Below are 19,830 nucleotides of genomic sequence, written 5' to 3'. Positions count from 1 at the left end.
AGACAGTCGGGAGCAAGACCAAGGAGGCATTTGAGGACTAGGCAAAGGAAATTAAATTTAAGTTGAAAGTGAAAACATAGCCAGCCAAGAGTAGCAAGAGAAGAAGTGATGAGTCTGGGAAGAGAAGGAGAAAAAGGAGACGAATAGAAGAGTTAAAAACAGATTTTACAGCAGCAAGTCGAGAAATTGGGAGCCCAAAATGAGCAGAGGAACAGTAAAAGAGTCGGGAAAAGATCCACAGTTTAGATGCTTGAAAAGAAAGAAATGGACAAGCTTTACGGATATTGTGTTGGTGAAAGTGGCAAGCGCGTGAAGTTAGAGAAATGTGATGAGAGAAGAATAGATTAGAGTCAAGGTAGAGCCCAAGATTTCAGGCAGTAGACGAGATTGGAAGCTGAGATGGGGCGCGGGAGAAATAAAGGACGTGGGCAAAAGGGGCAAGGGTGTTAGCAGGAAAGAAGAGAACCTCAGTTTTCCCTGCACTAAGTGTAAGATAGTCAGAAGACATCCAAGATTTGATGGTCAGAAGACAGGCAGAAAGAGGGTGGTGAATCTCAGAAGAAAAGAAGAAAAGGAGAGAAAAAGTTGTGCCATCAGATTAAAGTGGTGTGACAGACCAAAGGAAGAAATAACAGCAGCAAGAAGGGACGTGTAAAGAGAGAATAGAAAAGGGCTCAAGATGGACCTTTGCAGGATGCCATGGGCAAGCAAAAAAGATTTTGATGATTTGCCAGCCCATGAAACAAAAAAAGGTCTATGAGATTGAAACCCAGATAAGACTGAGCCCGCAAAACCAAAGGAAGAAAGACACCAGTAGAAGAGAGCGCTCGGCAGTGTCGAACACCGCAGATAGATCCAAAATGATAAGGAGAGGGTTTGGAATACCGTTCAGAAAGGGGTGAATGCAAAACAGAGAGAAGTGCAATTTCTAAGGGGTAATGAGGACGACAGCCAGACTGGAATTGTGGGAGAGGAAACAAAGGTAGAAACTTGGGAATAGACCAACTGTTCAAGTAATTTAGAGAGATAGGGTAGCAGGGGAATCGGATGAAAATTTGAATCAATTAGTGAGTCGGCAGTATGGTTTCTTTAAAATTGGGATGATAGAAGCATGCTTAAAAGACATGTGGAAAGTAGAAGTTGAGAGGCAGATATTGAAGAAAGTGAGGAGGTAAGACACAAAAGGAGGGTACACTTTGAGAATGAGTGCATGGGGTTGGGTTGGTAGGAGAGGCAGTGGGGTGAGCTTTAGCAAATAGAAGAGAAGTGTCAGCGTTCGAGATTAGTTGAAAGCAGGAGATGGAGGCAGAGGAAGCAGGAGTAGAAGATGTCGTGAGTTTAGGTAAGATGGAAAGCTTCAATGTCAGCACGAAGAGGAGCTACCTTAGAGGAGAAAAACCGAGCAAAGTCAGAGGCTGACAGAGTAGAATTAACAGAGAAGTCAAGGGTGGGAGGAGACGGAAGGCGAGAAAGAATTTGAAAAGACGCCTCGGGTGTACGAGATCAAAAAAGTAGAGGCATTTAACAGAAAATAAACAGTCATCACAAAGAGCATGGTAGGAAAAGTGTTAAGAAAGATCCGCCCTGAATTTGGTCTTGAGCCAGCGTCTTTCAGGATGACGGAGGAAACGGCACATGGAACAAAGATGGGAGGAAAGCCATGGTTGAGAAGGTTTGCGAGTTGGATGAAAAGGTGATAAGGGGTAAAGTGAATCAAGAGAGGAAGCGAGAGATGAAGAAAAAGCAGAGGCAGCCTCGTCAGGCGTTAGGGATGAAAAAGAGGAATGGAGAGGAATCACAGAGGTACAAGTGGAGGAAAAGGGTGAGGAGTTAAAGTTACGTAAATCACGTCGAAAGAATGATTATGTGGAAGAGAAGACAGAAGAATGCAAAGAAACTTGAGGAAACAGTGACACAGAAAGAAAATAGTGGTCATAGAGATAGACTGGGAGAGGGGAAACAGGGGCGGCAGAAAAGAAAGAGCTAAAAATAGGATCAAGACAGGAACCAGAAATATGAGATGGAGGAGTAGAAAGAGGGTGGAGAAAATGAGAGTCAAGAATTGAGAGAAAGGGGAGAGTGGGGTGTGTCAACAAAAGGTGAAGACTGAAGTCACCCAACAGTATTAGAGTTGTGGGGGTATGGAGAATATAGGAAAGAAGATGATCAATATCATCACAAAAGGAGCCACAAGGCCAGGGCGGTCGGTAGATGAGTGGGAAGGAAATAGGATAGGGTTTAGAAAAGATTGTATAAAAATTAAAACAAAGAATAAGTAGGGAGAACCAAGGATGGAGAAAGGAGCGAGAAAGAGGATTGATAGAGAATGCCAATACCCCCTCCCCGAGCAATGGGATGAGGGACATGGCAAAATGAGGTCTGCGAGGTGGTCAGAGAGGCAGCGACCATGGTATTGTATGGAGGAATCCATGTCTATGTGATACAGAGAAGGTGTAAGTTGAGTCTTAGAAAAAGGTCTAGTACGGCAGATGATTTGTTGCAGACTGATCTTGCATTTTCCTAATCCAAGGTCAATAACTGCAGCGTTAGCAGTACGTGTAGGGTAGATGAGATTGTCATAGTTACGGGTAAAGGTAAATCCAGCAGGAGAAGGACTGTTTTCTGGAGACATAATGATAAAAGCAGAAGTGAACATGAAATATGATACCAGTACCAGAGTAGAGTGGAGCGTTGAACCAGGAATTTGAGGAAATGGTTGTGCTGGGTACGGTGGTCAGATGGAGATGGCATGGCTGGCCAAGTTGGGTGATTCACGAAGGCACCCAAGGACTGGTGGGTTTGCCGTGGACAGCTGCAGACAGCGAGGGCCGACTTTGCCCAACTTCGCCCAGGCTTCACTAGCTATGAAGATCCATGTGTGGGCAACCAGTCCGCCCATCCTGTAACGACATGCCCTACTGTCCAGCTGTTCATTTACCAATCACATCAAAAAAAGCAAAAAGTCGCAAACTTCTGTGAAATGGGGAAGGCTTCTGGCAGGGGGTATTGTGGTGGAAATGTCATTCTGCAGCTCACATTAACTGCAATGTGCACACATTTCAGGCGACTATCACAATGTGATGGCTCTCATGTGATTTACACATGCTGATGGGCCTAGCGCTGCCGGTGGGGGAGTGAAGGAGATCAGAGGGGGCCGATGGCCCCTCTCACGAGACACCATCAGCTATGAGGAAGCCTGGGCAAAGCGTTAAAGGCCTCCCGCCTCTAGGACAAGCCACTTGCTTGAGAGGCATGGCAAGTTACATACGTTTTTACATATTCACATACAGCACTTTATCTGTGGGAAACTTGACAAACAGTAGAGTCTAAAAAGTCAACTTCTGAAGCAAGAAAATGTGATTTTCGAAGGGTATGAAGCATCTGGAGGTCAAACATTTCAGTTTGTGGGTGGTGGGGGGGAAGAGGAGTGAGTGAAAAAGAAAGAAAGACACGAACTAGAACTAAAGAGAGAAAAGGAAAGCTAGTGAAATATACAAAGAGGAGAGAAAGAAAAGATGGTGAAACAGAACAAGAAAGAATAGAGGTAACGAGGGAAAAAATAAGAAAGACCACGAGGGAAAGTGGAAGAGGGGTGGGAAGGAGAGAACGTGTTTGCGTGCGTGCGTGCGCCATGTGCCGGCGCGCGCGCCATGTGCCGGCGCATGCGTGTGGTCTGTCGGTTGGTCCCGCCATGACACCTGGCCACGGACCTCAGAGTCTTTACTTTTTCCCTTCCCTCTACCTCTGGGGAGGGCTCGAGGCCTCCTATTTTACTCAGCCGCCCGCGTGCTTCTGAGTAAAGCAATGCAAACACTTCAACCTCTGGAGGCTCACGCTGGTAACATGAGGAGGGCAGGTTTATTTGGATTGCAAAAGTACACGGGTATGTCCACTCGTCTTTTATATAAACAGGATCACCCTGGGGCTAGCAGCTGCAAGGCCCAGCTCAGAATTGTTATTTAAAACGACATTCGTTGCAGAGCGTAAGTGCCAGCTACAGGCGCATTACCGAAAATATTAACGCCCACTTCATTTATTTGGTAACTTGGTTTGGATCAAACCTTACACCGTATACATAAAAATGTATATAAAGTGATGTCAATTATTTCTTAAACCAAAGACAGTGATTGATTACAAAATCATTGACATTTGGTTGGCCAACATCAGTCACGTCCAAAATTCTTCAATTTATAAGAACGTTTCATTTATCTAGTAATGTCATTTCAGACATACAATAAAAATATGTCCTATGTTCTCAATGGTGGCATCGCAGTTGCCACAAAATGAACACATTCGCAATTCTTTCTTGCTGTCTTTCCGTGCACCTATAAGAGCCTATGTAAATGGGCCGGGAGGATAGTTCAGGGGCAGTGCACTGTCTTGGAAGCAAGACAGCGCAGAGCAACACAGGTTTGAAACCCGGTCCCGCGCTTGCAGTTATAAAAGATGGATTAATTATGCAGGCAGCTGATTAAAATGGAACCGCATAGAACACCTGGCGGCGGCTTCATTCAGGAATTTAGGGATATAACTCTGTTTTCTCAGTCTAAACTTAGCAAATAGCCCAAGGTAATACACAAAGTAAGGTTTTCTAGTCACATGCTCAGAGGCGTTCCCCCACACCCATTGAACCGCCTTTCTTCAGATCTACGGACATCTTCAGAAAAGGGCCACCTTCTGCCTGTATTAAGGGAAAAGCCTTTGCAAGGTGAATCATTTAAACATATCTGTCACAATCATTTATAAAGTTCTCCAGGAAACTTGATTGTCTGTAATAAGCTGCCTGGTTTACTATTGGGAATGCAGAGTGATGTTTACCTGTTTTTATCTTAGCCTATAAAGATAATCTCTTCAACAGGCCCATTGTATGTTATGTTATGAGTTCTTATATAGCGCACGGTCGCCCAAAGGCATCATGGCACTGGAGAGGAAGAAACGGAACCCAGTGAGACCGACAACCACATACCATCAGCCACAGAGATCGAAATAGATATGTTTTTAAGGCTTTCCTAAAAGACAGATGGTTGGACATCTTTTTAATTACCAGAGGAAGTTCATTCCACAGCTGAGTCGCAGCAATGGAAAAAGCACGTCCCCCAATACGGGAGCGGCGGAAAGAGGGCACGCACAACAAACCCGCCAATGCTCAACGCAAAGACCGCGTCGGGAGGTAGCGCACAAAGTTAGTGTGAAGGTACTCTGTCCCCTGGTCATGCAAAACCCGATGGACAATGGACAGCGCCTTAAATCCTATACGCTGGGCGACTGGGAGCCAGTGCAGGGAGCGTAGAACTGGGGAAATGTGAGCCCCATATGGTGACCCAGTTGCCACACGTGCTGCAAGCTTTTGAAGACGTTGGAGTCGATGAACCAAACCCTTGGGCTGAGCCAGATAGAGAGAGTTACAGTAATCCAGCCAGCACAACACCATAGCAGCCACAACAGGCAGGCCCAGTGGTGGTGGTATCAAATGGAGCATCTTTTTTAGAATTTTCAAATGGAAATACCCAGTCTGGTAAACACCATAGAGAGATTGGCCGACATAATCACCCCTAGGTTTTTCAACTTGACTGTAGGAACAGGGAGAGGACCCAAAGAAGAAGGCCAGAAAGAAGCAATCCAGAGCGAGAGTATAGAACAAGACCCAACCTAATTAATCCCCAGCAACCTAAATGGATAAACGAAGAGGCAGATTTAGTAGGACATGCCATCACTTCCCCTCCCATTTACTTAACCATAGCTTCAGCTTCTCTGACTAGATCTCACAACCATACAGAATTCATACATAGCAAACTGAATCGTTAAACAAAGGGTCTCATTTAGTAGGACACAACATCACTGCCCCTCCCATTTACTTAATCATAGCTTCGAAGGCTTGGACTATAGCTAGTATCCATACAGAATTCTTTCGTAGCAAACTGAATCGGTAAACAAAGAGGCACATTTAGTAAGACACGCCATCACCGGCCATCTCTTTAGCATTCGTAAAGCTCATAATTTTCTATCTTTCCAGGCTACCAAACATCTTCTCGATTCCTTGGTTCTTTCACGTTTGGATTATTGCTCTGCTTTGACAGTTGGCCTTCACTACTATCGTCTTGCACCTCTGAGATTCGTCTTTAATTTTGCTCTTTGGCAAACGCACTATATAATTTAATAAATCCAAATACCATACATTTGATGACTGATGTCTCTTTAAACAGCACCTTTGGTGTGGTCAAATAGAGCTAAAAGGGAGCAGAATCAAAAGTCAGGCAAGAGCTAGACTGATTTTTGGAGTTATTAAGGGATAGTAGTAGATGATAACATCATGTTTTTATATAGCGTTGTATCCGATTCTTACTGCTTCCATGTGCTGTTATTACCTCATTTGTTGGTACTTCATATAGCAACCTAAGAAAGTCTGAGTCGGCCTCGCCCGGTATCGTAGATCAACACTTAGCTCGCTGAGTTGTTGAAATGGATGGGATGTTGTTAGCCTCCCAGCTATCCTAACTGAGTTATTACTATACGTAAAACCTAGGGGTTGTTATGGTAGATAGTGCGCTATTTAGTGCTGCCACAATAGTACAGATGCAAGTATTCCACTGGTAGTTGGACGTGCTCTGTTGAGGCATTTCGAATGGTACCCCCTAGTGAGTACCAGGTAACATGAAATGAACAACAGAAAGAAGGTACATTTAACGCGCAGATCCCATGTTTTAAAGTTGACTAGATAGTTCAGTGATGAATTCACAGTGAGTTTTATGACTGTAACAGGTCTTGAAATTTATTTTGCTAGTAGAAAAGTCAGCCGACACGTGTTTTGACCCTCTGGGTCGTTGTCAAGGCATTGGTCCTGGGTGAAAAAAATATCTTGTCAAATAAGGAGGGGCAATGTCAACCCTAAATACTGGATAGCACAAGTTGGATGCTAAATTGGATTGTTGTTGTGGTCATCAGAGAATAAAATGTATAAGCAGGATAATCCTGTGTAATCATAGAAGGAACTAATCTTAACTAACTAATTCTAGCTCCTCTCACTTTGATCTGGGTACGAGTCCCTTCTATTGGTTACACAGGATTATCCTTATTTAGCTAAGAAGAGGATGCGACAGGTGAAGGCTGGGGTGAGACATGTGAGAGGTATGGCTTAGTGAGTCTTTTGTATTGGTTGTTGGGGGAAATGGTTCTCTGACTATCTATTCAGAAGCGCAAGGTTTTCCTAGTGCAAGATGGAGAAGGGGGCACACAGCCCTGATTGGCTGGGTGACAACTGTGAGGTAGTTTGGAACCTTGATCAGGCTTGAGATAAGTGTGTAACCAAAGAACATTAACATTGTACAAGGTTTTGACACGTTCTCAGTAAAGTGAGCAGAAGAGTCAGCGTCTATATTATATTGCAGTTTGCTGGTTGTTCACAAGTTATTCTACAGACACCACTTAAAGGTTGCAGGTACGTTACGCTTAAGGAACTTTTGTATCTGTTGAAAATGCAGTGCGCGTGTAATTCTAACTAATCAAGAGCGCGTCGTATGGTACAGACTAACGTTAACTCAGCGCGTGTGCTTGATGTAACTAGACTAACCTGAGCGGTCCGTTTTGAAATTAACTAATATTTTCCTTGCGAGCCAAGCAGTCATTTAGCTAAGGGTAGCGCAGATTTTCATAGCGGTCATTGCAGCCACGTTAGGGAAAGGGATCCAGAGATCTCTCTTCCTTGCATGCGTCAACTCGGATGTCGAGTTCTGAGAGGAGGCTTGGGGTGCTACACAACAAGTGTTTGTCAGGGATCCAGGAGATCAAGTGAGTGTTTGTTACTACTGTTCGTCAGAGATCCGGCGGGGTTGAACATTTAACCTTCTTTTGGACACGCAGTGTGCTTGCAGGGAGGCATATCTTCCATAGCGTTTGTGTTCAAGTGCATCTTCCAGTCATCAAGGGAAGAGTCGCAGTTCCATTTTAACAATTAAACTCCAAAGTGATGAATCCGAGAATAATTGAGATTCACGTTACAGTTCAATAATAGAACTATGTAGTTGGGAAGATAAGGCAATTTTGCTCAGCTTTTAAAGGCTAGACACAGCTTTATTTCCTAAATGTAATGAAATAAAACATTTACTACATGAATTGAAGAATCTGTGAAGTGTGAAAAAAAGTCTTCAACACAGTTTTTGACCGCCTTTCAGCTATCAGGCAGAGACTTCATGTACAGGGAATTTAGGGAGGGTTCTCATATATTGTATCAGTAGAAATAAGGAAAACAAAGTACTAATGGTTGCACATTTTCATTTGTAGGTCTGAGGATTCTTAACAAGAGAAATCAGTTCGAAGCAGACACGGGAGACCAGAAGAGCCCCAAGGTTGTTATTTTATCCACTTCCCCTTTCCCCTTGGACTGGATCACACAGAAGTTGCTTAACTTGACTGTTTGGTGAGGGAGATTAGGGGGTCTGGAGGGCTAGCATCCGCTCCTGCAGGAATATTTGGCTGGGACCTGACGGAAAGAAACTGGTTGTGGGGGAGCCACCACTTAATCCCAAGAGACCAACCAGACCTTTAGAAGTGGGGATATGTGGATCATAGTCAGGCACCTAGCGGGCTGCAGGAGGAGGACTGGAGTAGATGTCTAAGAACACCTTTTGAAATGCCATTTGCTGCAGAGCACCGGGGCTCCACTATATTTTGAGAGCGCAAGATTGAGGTCTGTGAGAGTTCAGACTTGTATAAAGAATATGCAAACCTTAAACCTGCATCCTTCTCCACCATGAATTTGGAAGAGCTTTCTCCTTCACCATCATCAGACAGAAAAGAGAATTCCTGGGCCAGAAGCTAGTGAAAGCCTGAAGGAGACGTTGCTGACAACTGACCTCTACCCAGCCCATCCATACTGTGGGAGGACTAGCGTATGACCCAATGTCCTCCTGTGAACACTTAAAATGAAGGATGCACCTCATTTTAGTTTTCTTTTACATTATTTTCAGTGCAACAGCTGTGTGGATCTTTTATGTTATGTTATGTTACTTACTTGGCATTTATATAGCGCTTTATATATCATTGGTATGACCTCAAAGCGCTGGTAATTTGAACGCCCTCGGGAACCGTAGTTCTGGTCAGTAGAGAGAGAGAGATAGAGTCATAGGGTGCGTCTGTACACCAGATGTGTGCAGCTGATGTAATTGCCGGATGGTAGCTGCAACCTAGCGTTAGTGCTGAATATATCAGTTAGATGTGTACAGTCTGGTGGGTGGACACCAAGACTGGGCTCTGGCTGCATTAGGCTTGAAGGACGCCTATGAGAGCAACAAGGCCGGAATGTGCTCGGCTAGCTGCGTTTTATTAGGGTGATGAGGTGTTAGTGGGGTTGTGTTCGTATGTGAACAGCTAGGCCGAATTAACAGGAGTATAGCTGTTTTGTAGTTGAATGATGGTGTGTAGTAGAGAGTAAGCGTAGTGATGCGATATGATGGTTATCTTTAGTGCGCCCGAGACCAGGCACGTGAACAGGGTGGCAGGGAACAGAGCGGCACACAGAGGGGCTGGGCTTACAGCGACAGGAGATTGGAACATGGAAATAGCATCCTATATAAGGTCCAGAGAAGCTGGAAACCCTGACCAAGTTTGGCATTGTCGACACTCACAATCCTGTCTGGGTCTGGTAAAGGCCAATGTTCACAATTCCAACCAAGTGCGGCATTGCTAACACTCATAATTTAGTATTGGTCTGGGCAGGCTACTGTTCACAATTCCGACCAAGTGTGGCATCAAGAGGTGACACATGCCAACGTTCACAGTTCCAACCAAGTGTGGTGTTGCCAACCATCACAATCCTATCTAGATGCGACACAGCCCAACGTTCATAACGCTAACCACGTGTCGCATTGTTAACATTCACAATCCTGTCTGGTTCTGGCATAGGCTAATGTTCACAATTCTAACCAGGTGTGGCATTGCCAACATTCACAATCCAATTTAGATGCGATGCAGGCTAATGTTCACAGTTCGAACCACGTGTGGCATCGCTAATATTCACAATCCTGTCTGGGTCTGACGTAAGCTAATATTCACGGTTTTAACCAAATGTGGCATGGCTAACATTCATAATCCAATCTAGATGCGACGCAGGCTAGTGTTCATAATTCTAACCAAGTGTGGCATTGCTAACATTCACAATCCTGTCTGGGTCTGGCACAGGCCAACGCTCACAACTCTAACCAAAATGAGCATTGGTAGCATTTCACAATCCTGTCTGAGTCTGGCATAGGCTAATATTCACAATTCTAACCAAGTGTCGCATTGTTAAAATTCACAATCCTGTCTGGGTCTGGCATAGGCTAATGTTCACAGTTCTAACCAAGTGTGGCATTGCAAACATTCACAATCCTGTCCGGGTCTGGCACAGGCCAACGCTCACAACTCTAACCAAAAGCAACATTTCTAGCATTTCACAATCCTGTCTGGGTCTGGCATAGGCTAATATTCACAATTATAACCAAGTGCCGCATTGCTAACATTCACAATCCTGTCTGGGTCTGGCATAGGCTAATCCTAATGTTCACAATACTAACCACGTGTCGCATTGTTAACATTCACAATCCTGTCTGGTTCTGGCATAGGCTAATGTTCACAATTCTAACCAGGTGTGGCATTGCCAACATTCACAATCCAATCTAGATGCGATGCAGGCTAATGTTCACAGTTCGAACCACATGTGGCATCGCTAATATTCACAATCCTGTCTGGGTCTGACGTAAGCTAATATTCACGGTTTTAACCAAATGTGGCATGGCTAACATTCATAATCCAATCTAGATGCGACGCAGGCTAGTGTTCATAATTCTAACCAAGTGTGGCATTGCTAACATTCACAGTCCTATCTAGAAGCGACATAGGTGAGAGGACACGCTGCCGTTTAAGTGGGTTACATGCTACCTTTCACCATGCTACCATTGTGGTGCACCAATCACAATTCTATCAAAGTTTGGGACATGCTAACATTCAGGCTAATATTCACAGTTCTAATTAATTGCGGCATTGGTGACATTTATATTTCTGCAGCATGGTAGTGTTGAGCGGCAGGGTTTTCCGAAGTAGAGTAATTGCTCTGCTCCCCACACATGCCACACTTACTTTTTTGGTTGCTGCTGGTTGACGGCTGGTTGCTCGCTGGCTTCTCTGGCTTCCCATGCGGACACTTGCTGACACTTTCTGGAGCCGCCTCTGTTGGAGCTGCCCTTTGCCTCGGGACCCTTAGACGAAGGGGCTGCCGGGCAGAGGCTGCCCTGGTTCGTGAGTCTGTTATGGGAGGGGTGACTAATCAGGTCACTTGGGAGGCGGGGCTTAGCACGAACTAGGAAGCGGGAGACAGAGAGGGACAAAGGCGCCAAAAGCGCACTCTGTGGGTTACCCCTAACTACACAACTGCAATCTTAGGTGCCTGGGGTTCTGGGCCTTGGCTCCACTCACCTCTAGCTCTTTCAGATGGTATCCCAAGTAGATGTTCTTGCGTTTTACATACTTCAGTGTCTTTTTGTTCCTTTTTTCCGTTTGTCACCAAAACAATTTCGGGTTATTAGTCAAATATTATATTTTATTATGCTCAGGTTGGACAGAAGTTCTTTATCCATAATGATCAGCGGGCAAAGGTCAGCCTTTGAGCTTGGTCATCGTTACCAAAAGTTGAGTCAAAGGATGCTACATGTGGACCTGCTGTCATAGCTCTGTCTGCAAGCTCTTGAACAAGAACATTGCTGGAGTCCAGTTAAAGCTTTTCAAACCTCTATTCACTCTACACCACGTGTTCTTTAAGTGTGGTGTCAAAGCGTGTGCACTGATGTGGGCGAGTAATGTGTGCATATTCATAAGTTGAAAGTCAGAGTAGGAGGAGGGTGTGTGGACATGTGCGTTTGTAGGAGGTGACATGTGGGGTTTTGAAAAGTATCTGGGTACATGAGTAAGAAGAGGAAGGTGCAAAGTATTGGGAGAGGAAGAGTTTCAAGCAAGATGTGTGCATGAGGGTTTATGTGAAGCTGTGTGTATTTATGTCAGTGTGCTGGAAATGTAAGTAGCATTGATGGAGTGATTTGTTGGGAGCATCAATTTAATACATCTGTGTGCAAGCTGTGAGTGGGACAGAGGAGTATGTGTACAGTGTGAGTGCGTGTTTGTATACCCTTGTGGGTGAAGAAAGTACTTTAGAATACATAAGTGCGATGGAATGGACATGAACAGTAGGTGATAGACCACAAGCGTGTGAGTATGCACGCAGTGTCAGTGCGCAAGTGTGCATGGCGTGAACTGGAGTGTGAGCTTGGCGAGTGCATCTCACCTGTAGATGAGGTAACTGCTGCGCACCTTGATCCCGCCCTTGATGAAGTTCACCATGTTCTCATCCTAGAGGGCGTAAACCACAAAGAGCGAGGTTAGCACGTGCACCAATGGTGGTGCTTTGATACAGTATACAAAACTAATAACCTATCATATACAGAGGGTAAGAGAAGCAGGTAACGGGCCCAGATATTATAAGCATGCATCGCTTGCCTCACTGGTGCCCCTATGAAAGGGAGGGACACTTTCACCTCCAAATACCTTTCTTGTGATGGTGAGAACCCAAGGTGGCTGTAACGGTCAGTTTAGGTCAAGTTGGCAACTGTTAAAATAGGCCTACTTTGGCTGAGCCTCAAGGTCGTCATCCTTGCTAGAGCTGCAAAGAAACCTGGGATGGTCACCTTCCTAGACAACCATATGGAGCTTGAAGGTTTGCCCCGGAACATGCGAGTCATTAAGTCACAGTGATGCTCACCTGTAGGCGCCAGGCTCACCCAGCCATGAATAGTATTGCCTGCACCAAGAGTGTACCCAGGAGGGAACAAGAGGACCTGCTCTAATTGATTGGCAGGGGGTTGATAATATGCAAAGGACCTAGTTAGAAAGGTAATCCAACCCCTGACTTGAGAATAGCTAGAAGACATCAGAAGGCTACAGGTGAGTAGAAATGGTTGTGGAGGTCACGAAAAAGCACAAAAAGGTCAAAGGAAACAGTGGAAGAAGACGGAATGGGAGGAACTGAGAGAAATGAAGCAGAGATGATGACAGAAGACAGATGCACACGGTTCAAAATTGCCAAGAGCTGGGAGATATTTAGCTCCTGCTTGTAGCCTAGTAGAACTGGTTAGCACCCAGGAGCTACTTTTGACTCCCTAAGCACATTGGTCCTATAGAAACATACATATGTGGTTTTAAATCTTGGCATTTGTGAAATTGTCAGAAGAAACATTTGCACCTAGGAGAGGGCCATTAACCATTCAGGTGGCTGAAAAAGCGGGCGAGAAAATACATTTTCCATCTGCTGTGCCAGCCACCAGAGACCCTGCCCCGGGTGGTGCCATTTGTTTTTTTTATTATTGTGGGGAGGCAAGAGGGAGGCTCTCCCTGTTCCATCCCCAACTCCCCTCCACAAAAATAAGGCAAGATTTCTTTTTGCTGCCCAGCCAATATCCTCAACACATGACATTATAATTGCTTTGTTGACAGCTCAGCTGTACAAGTCCTTTCTCTTATCAACAGCGGATAATCCACACATCCACTTGGTCTCTGACTCCACTGAGGTAATAGCCATGGGCCACAGGAAACCGTAGGAGGGGGGGGGACTGGGTATTTCATCCCTGAACCCACACCCATCCACAATCTCGCTACCACCATTTGCTGGAGTGAGCCATAGTGCAACCCCTAAACACAATGCCCCCATGTTGACCACTCCTCGATTCGCATGAGCTGGATCATCGTGCCCTATGTTTACACTGCTACTACACCTCAACCATGAGCAGATACAACCCACCTAACTATTCAGAGCAAGTCCACCCTTAAAAAGCCCCATGACCACCCACCTCCCTCATTGCCCCCCATCTATTGTCATGGGCCAATACGTATCCCTCTATCCCACATCCTCCCAATTGTCAGGTCCCAGGTTAGGTAGGTGTACTTTGTAAATAAAATTAGATTATAGATTTTAATATTTTATTGTTTTAATCTGATTTTTGGTTGTTGATCTTAACTTCAGTTCATCAGAGTGCTAACTCCCCAAACCAAGATGGTGGCAGTAGTACCGATTCCTGATTGGAAGTTTCATGAACCTCTGACCTCCCATGCAATTCTAAACTGCTTTTCATTGTTCACCTTCAAGAGGGAAGATCCTGTTTTGATTAAGTTCCTGCTTCAAGGCCTTTTGATGAGATTCTGGTGAAGTTTACTGAGATAAATATTGTTTCCTGTGAAGCTGGTCAACGTGGGACAAGCTCAGCTGATAAGTTGGTGGGAGCGTCGCTTTTTCTCAAGCTGCTTTATTTTTATCATTCTATTCATGTTAGGTATTTATTTAGTTTAGGTAATTAGATTTGTTTCATTTTCCTTCAAGAATATGCTTGGATTTTTATGACTCCATTTAAATGACACTGATTGAAGTTCCGATGTTGTACTGAAGGAAGAAGCGTTTGAAACCTTAACTGCGCAGTTCTTTTTGATCAGTGCTTCAGAACTGAATTCAATTCTGCCAGTTTCAGAACGAACGTGTGAGTGAAGATTGTTAATGGAAAACCTTAATTTAAGGTTTTGAATGATATTTACCCGAGTTCGTAAGAATTGTAAACTCATCATTCACTGTGCGCATGTGTTTTAAAGGTTAAGACAACACCTGAACTTATTTTACTGTGTGCATGTCTAAAGCAGAAGTAGCTGATTTCTTAAGCATTGCGCTTGTGTTTTAAAGGATAAAGCAGCACCTGAACTCATTTACAGTGTGCATGTCCAAAGCAAAAACAGTTGATTTCATTAGCATTGCGCATGTGTTTTAAAGGATAAAGCAGCACTTGAACTAATTTACTGTGCGCATGTCAAAAGCAAAGGCAGTGGATTTCATTAGTATTGCGCATGTGTGTCAAAGGTTATAACAGCATCTGAACTCATTTATAGCATGCATGTGAAAAGTAAAAGCATCGGATTTCATTAGTATTGTGCATGTGCTTCAAAGGTTAAGCAGGATCTGAATTCATTCTTCTTGCTCACGTCAAAGGTTTAAATTGCATCTGAACTCTTCATTGTGCATTTGTTAACTTAACTTGAAGCAACTTCTGAACAGGAATACAATGTGCTTGAGAAAGGATGACATGCATTTAAATGAATGAACACTCTAAAGTAAACTCCTGCTTACCTAAAGAAGGTTTCATATTATTGAACTCATTATTTTGAGCAATATTGCTAAGGAAATCAAAATGTATTCTTAAATTCACATAGACTTTCTGAAACTGAACATTGACTGTGCAAAATAATAATCTAAATGAGTCCATGTGAAAAAGAAGTTAAATAATCTCCACGTTTATTACGGAGATTGGACAGGTATGGGTTTAGGTATTGAATTATTTGATAATTAGAGATTGAGTTAATTAAATGCATGTTTTAATTAATAAACATTAATGTCTCCTTCTACAGATTGCAGTCCACCAGAAGTAGGCGTCTGTCGTTTGTTATTTTCTCCACTTCCCCTTTTCCCTTGGGAGTGTTAGTTCTTCAACTGGGTTTAAGGCAGTTGTTGATCAAACTTTGAGAGATCTGTGGGGCTCAGCATCTTCTGCCTGCAGACGCAGACGCCAGGACCGGACAGATGAAAGGTCAAAAATAGTCTGCCTGGATTGTTGAGTCTCACAGATTTCATTATGGAACAGTTAGGAGAAGTAATCCAAGAATTGAGAGAAGAAGAGTAGCTCATTTAGAGAATTCAAAATTACATAAAAAGGTGGAGGAGTTGGGAGTTAAGATGACTCGGATTCAAGAATCCTTTGGGGAACCTAGAACACAGAGAGTAGGGGATTTTGGTGAAGGATTAGATTCTTCAATTATAATAGGTTCTCCTGGTTTGCAGTCTTTGTCTTCAGAGTTAGGAGCCACAAGGAATAGTGAACAACAACCCCCAGTTCTGGAAAGAGCAGATGGGAGAGATGAAGATAGAGTAGGAAGACACATTTGAGTCAGACATCAGTTCCTTTAGCATCCCCAGAACATTTTAGTGGAGATGTCAAAAAATTTTCTACTTTTGTTACACAGTGTGAGTTACATTTCTTGTGTCGTCCTGAGAGTTTTAGAACTGACATGGCAAAAGTTGCATTTATGTTATCTTATTTAACTGGGGATGCATCAGCTTGGACAGTTCTTTTAGTTGCTCAAGAGAATCCAATTTTGAAAGATGTTGTTCTATTTAAAGAAGAGTTTCGGAAAATGTTTGGAAGAAGAATGATTTCACAAGAGATAGATGGGGAACTGTTATTAAAACAAGGAAATAAGGACTTAGTGAGTTATGTAACAGCTTTTAGAGCTCTAGTTTTGGAGACAGGGTGGCCAGAGGACAAGAGATCGTCCTTATTTTACAGAGGTTTAAGGGATAAATTTAAAGATGCTTTATCAACCATGGTTGATCGTCCTACTTCTTGTGATGCCTTAATTGACTTAGTTATGCAAATAGATTTTTGATTGGGAGAAAGAAGAAATGAACGTAGAAAGGGTTTTGGAGAGGTGAAGGTGGTTCAGCGTTTTGAGAAACCAAGAATGGAGGAAAGTAGTAAATCCTGTGAACAGTCAGGCAAAATAAGAGGACCATTATCTAAAGAGGAGAAGGATAGGAGGAGAGCTAATCACTTGTGTTTATATTGTGGGCGTAGTCGTCATTTTCTTGGGAATTGTCCTTACACGCCCAAGAGAGGGCAGTCAAGTGTTTTTCGATCCCAACAGGTGGCGAATACCCTTCAAGCTGCTGTACCTCATATAACAATTAGAGTATCCTTATTTTTGGATGATGTTTTAAAAGGATCAGGACTAGCCATGATTAATTCAGGGGCAACTGGTAATTTTATGGATTGGGGATTGGCTCGCTCTATGAAAATTCCATTAGTTGAAATAATAGCAGTAGAGCAAGTAAGAGCAGTAGATGGTTCTCAGTTAACCTCTGGACCCATCACTCATGAAACTGTTTCTTTGTTTATGACACTGGTTAAAGATCATTCTGAGTATATTGTTTTTGAACTCATTGATGCTCCTCAACTGCAAATCATTTTGGGATTGCCTTGGTTGACTAATCATAATCCCACAATTGACTGGGGAAGAAGAATATTAGATTTTCAATCAGAAATCTGTAAGGAACATTGTTTCAATTGTAAATATGAGATTAGAGATGAGAGTATTGAAAGTGGAAGAGTAGTGGCTTTAGCTCAAAATGGATTTGAAGAACATTCTATTGGAGCTGTGGTGGGTTTTCTGCCCGAGTGTTATAAAGAGTTTATTTGTGTGTTTGATGAGGTTGAGGCAGGGGAGTTACCTCCACATCGATCATATGATTGCAAAATTGATTTAGAGGATGGAGCAATCTTACCTAGTAGTAGGGTGTATTCCTTGACCGAGAAGGAAAATGATTATTTGAAGGAATACATTGAGGAAAATCTTAATAAAGGGTTTATTAGACACACACAGTCTCCTGCAGCTTCCCCATTGTTTTTTTGTACCCAAGAAGGAAGGAAAGCTCGGAGCATGCATTGATTAAAGATCTTTGAATAAAGTCACTGTTAAAAATCGCTATCCTTTTCCATTAATTCCAGAAATGTTAAATCAAATTCAAGGAGCAACCATTTTTACTAAATTAGATTTGAGAGGTGCTTACCATTTGATTAGAGTTAGAGAAGGAGACGAGTGGAAAACTGCTTTCAAAACACGTTTTGGATTATTTGAATACCTGGTAATGCCATTCGGATTATGTAATGCCCCAGCGGCTTTTCAATTCTTTATTAATGATGTTTTGAAAGAATTTCTAGATCTTTTGTCGTGGTCTTTATAGATGACATTTTGATTTTTTCACATGATTTGATGCAACATTATCCACATGTGAGACAAGTTTTGAAGAATCTACAAGATCATCATCTTTTTGCTAGTCTAGATAAAAGTCAATTTCATACTGAAGTTGTGGAGTTTCTGGGTTTCGTGATTTCTCCTCAAGGTTTGGAAATGGATCAAAAGGAAGTCAGAGCAGTTAAAGATTGGCCGACTCCTATTATGATCAAGGAAGTGCAAAGTTTTTTAGGTTTTGCTAACTTTTATAGGATATTTAGCAAAGATTTTTCATCCATTATTCCTCCTATCACTAGACTTTTAAAAAAGGTGTACCTTTTCTTTGGAATCAAGAAACGGAAGAGGCTTTTAACACCTTGAAGAACAGATTTATTTCTGGTCCTATTCTTTTACACCCAGATCCAACACAACCATTCTTTGTAGAAGCAGGCGCTTCTAATTTTGCAGTTGGAGCTATTTTATCTCAAAGACATAAAGAAACTGGTCTGCTTCATCCAATAGCATTCTTCTCAAAGACATTTTCTGCAGCAGAAAGAAACTATACAATAATGGATAAAGAATTAATCGCTATAAAGGCTGCATTTCAAGAATGGCGTCATTTTTTGATGGGTGCCAGAAATCCTGTCACGGTGCTTACTGATCATCGAAATTTACCCGAGTTCGTAAGAATTGTAAACGCATCATTTTTTCGATATCTGCGCATGCGCTCCATGAGAAAAGGTGGCACCTGAACTCATTCACTGTGGGCATGTGTTTTAAAGGTTAAGACAACAGCTCAACTTATTTTACTGTGCGCATGTCTAAAGCAGAAGCAGCTGAATTCATAAGAATTGCGCTTGTGTTTTAAAGGATAAAGCAGCACCTGAACTCATTTACAGTGTGCATGTCCAAAGCAAAAGCATCGGATTTCATTAGCATTGCGCATGTGTTTTAAAGGATAAAGCAGCACTTGAACTCATTTACTGTGCGCATGTCAAAAGCAAAAGCATCGGATTTCATTAGTATTGCGCATGTGTGTCAAAGGTTATAACAGCATCTGAACTCATTTATAGCATGCATGTGAAAAGTAAAAGCATCGGATTTCATTAGCATTGTGCATGTGCTTCAAAGGTTAAGCAGGATCTCAATTCATTCTTCTTGCTCACGTCAAAGATTTAAATTGCATCTGAACTCTTCATTGTGCATTTGTTAACTTAACTTGAAGCAACTTCAGAACAGGTATACAATGTGCTTGAGAAAGGATGACATGCATTTAAATGAATGAACACTCTAAAGTAAACTCCTGCTTACCTAAAGAAGGTTTCATATTATTGAACTCATTATTTTGAACAATATTGCTAAGGAAATCAAAATGTATTCTTAAATTCACATAGACTTTCTGAAACTGAACATTGACTGTGCAAAATAATAATCTAAATGAGTCCATGTGAAAAAGAAGTTAAATAATCTCCACGTTTATTACGGAGATTGGACAGGTATGGGTTTAGGTATTGAATTATTTGATAATTAGAGATTGAGTTAATTAAATGCATGTTTTAATTAATAAACATTAATGTCTCCTTCTACAGATTGCAGTCCACCAGAAGTAGGCGACTGTCGTTTGCTATTCTCTCCACTTCCCCTTTTCCCTTGGGAGTGTTAGTTCTTCAAGTGGGTTTAAAGCAGTAATTAATCAAACGTTCTTGAGAGATCTGTGGGGCTCAGCATCTTCTGCAGACGCAGACGCCAGGACCAGACACCAATATAGCCTACGTAAGGGTTTGCCAATGATCCCAATCCAAACCTAGACACCCTGCTCACTTGCTTCCACTCTATAAGCGTTAACCAATACTTCCTCTGTAACCTCCGAGACTCCCATCCCCATCTACTTTACCTGCAGGAAGGTCAGGGCCGCCCTCTGCAACAGGCACTCTGCATAGCAAACCTCTGCATGGATCTCCTCTAGAAATGAAAAGGGATCTTGTGATT

The 19,830-nt window shown here is 42.8% G+C and overlaps 1 protein-coding gene across 1 annotated transcript in view; it reads right to left on the bottom strand.

Annotated features, from left to right (window-relative positions):
• The window catches only part of LOC138447816 (tetratricopeptide repeat protein 39A-like), a 344,056-nt gene that overhangs the window by 99,331 nt on the left and 224,895 nt on the right, over window positions 1-19,830 (bottom strand). The window contains exons 5-6 of the mRNA XM_069604182.1: window positions 19,736-19,803; window positions 12,308-12,372 (exon numbers count right to left, since the gene is read on the bottom strand). Coding sequence (XP_069460283.1) covers window positions 12,308-12,372; window positions 19,736-19,803 — 133 coding nt within the window. The remainder of the gene's footprint in view (window positions 1-12,307; window positions 12,373-19,735; window positions 19,804-19,830) is intronic.

The sequence above is a fragment of the Ambystoma mexicanum genome, chromosome 3q (genome assembly GCF_040938575.1).
Source record: "Ambystoma mexicanum isolate Mex_15411 chromosome 3q, UKY_AmexF1_1, whole genome shotgun sequence".
NCBI lineage: Eukaryota > Metazoa > Chordata > Amphibia > Caudata > Ambystomatidae > Ambystoma > Ambystoma mexicanum.
Note: the sequence above shows the minus strand (reverse complement) of the source record. Positions and strands in the feature narration are given on the sequence as shown.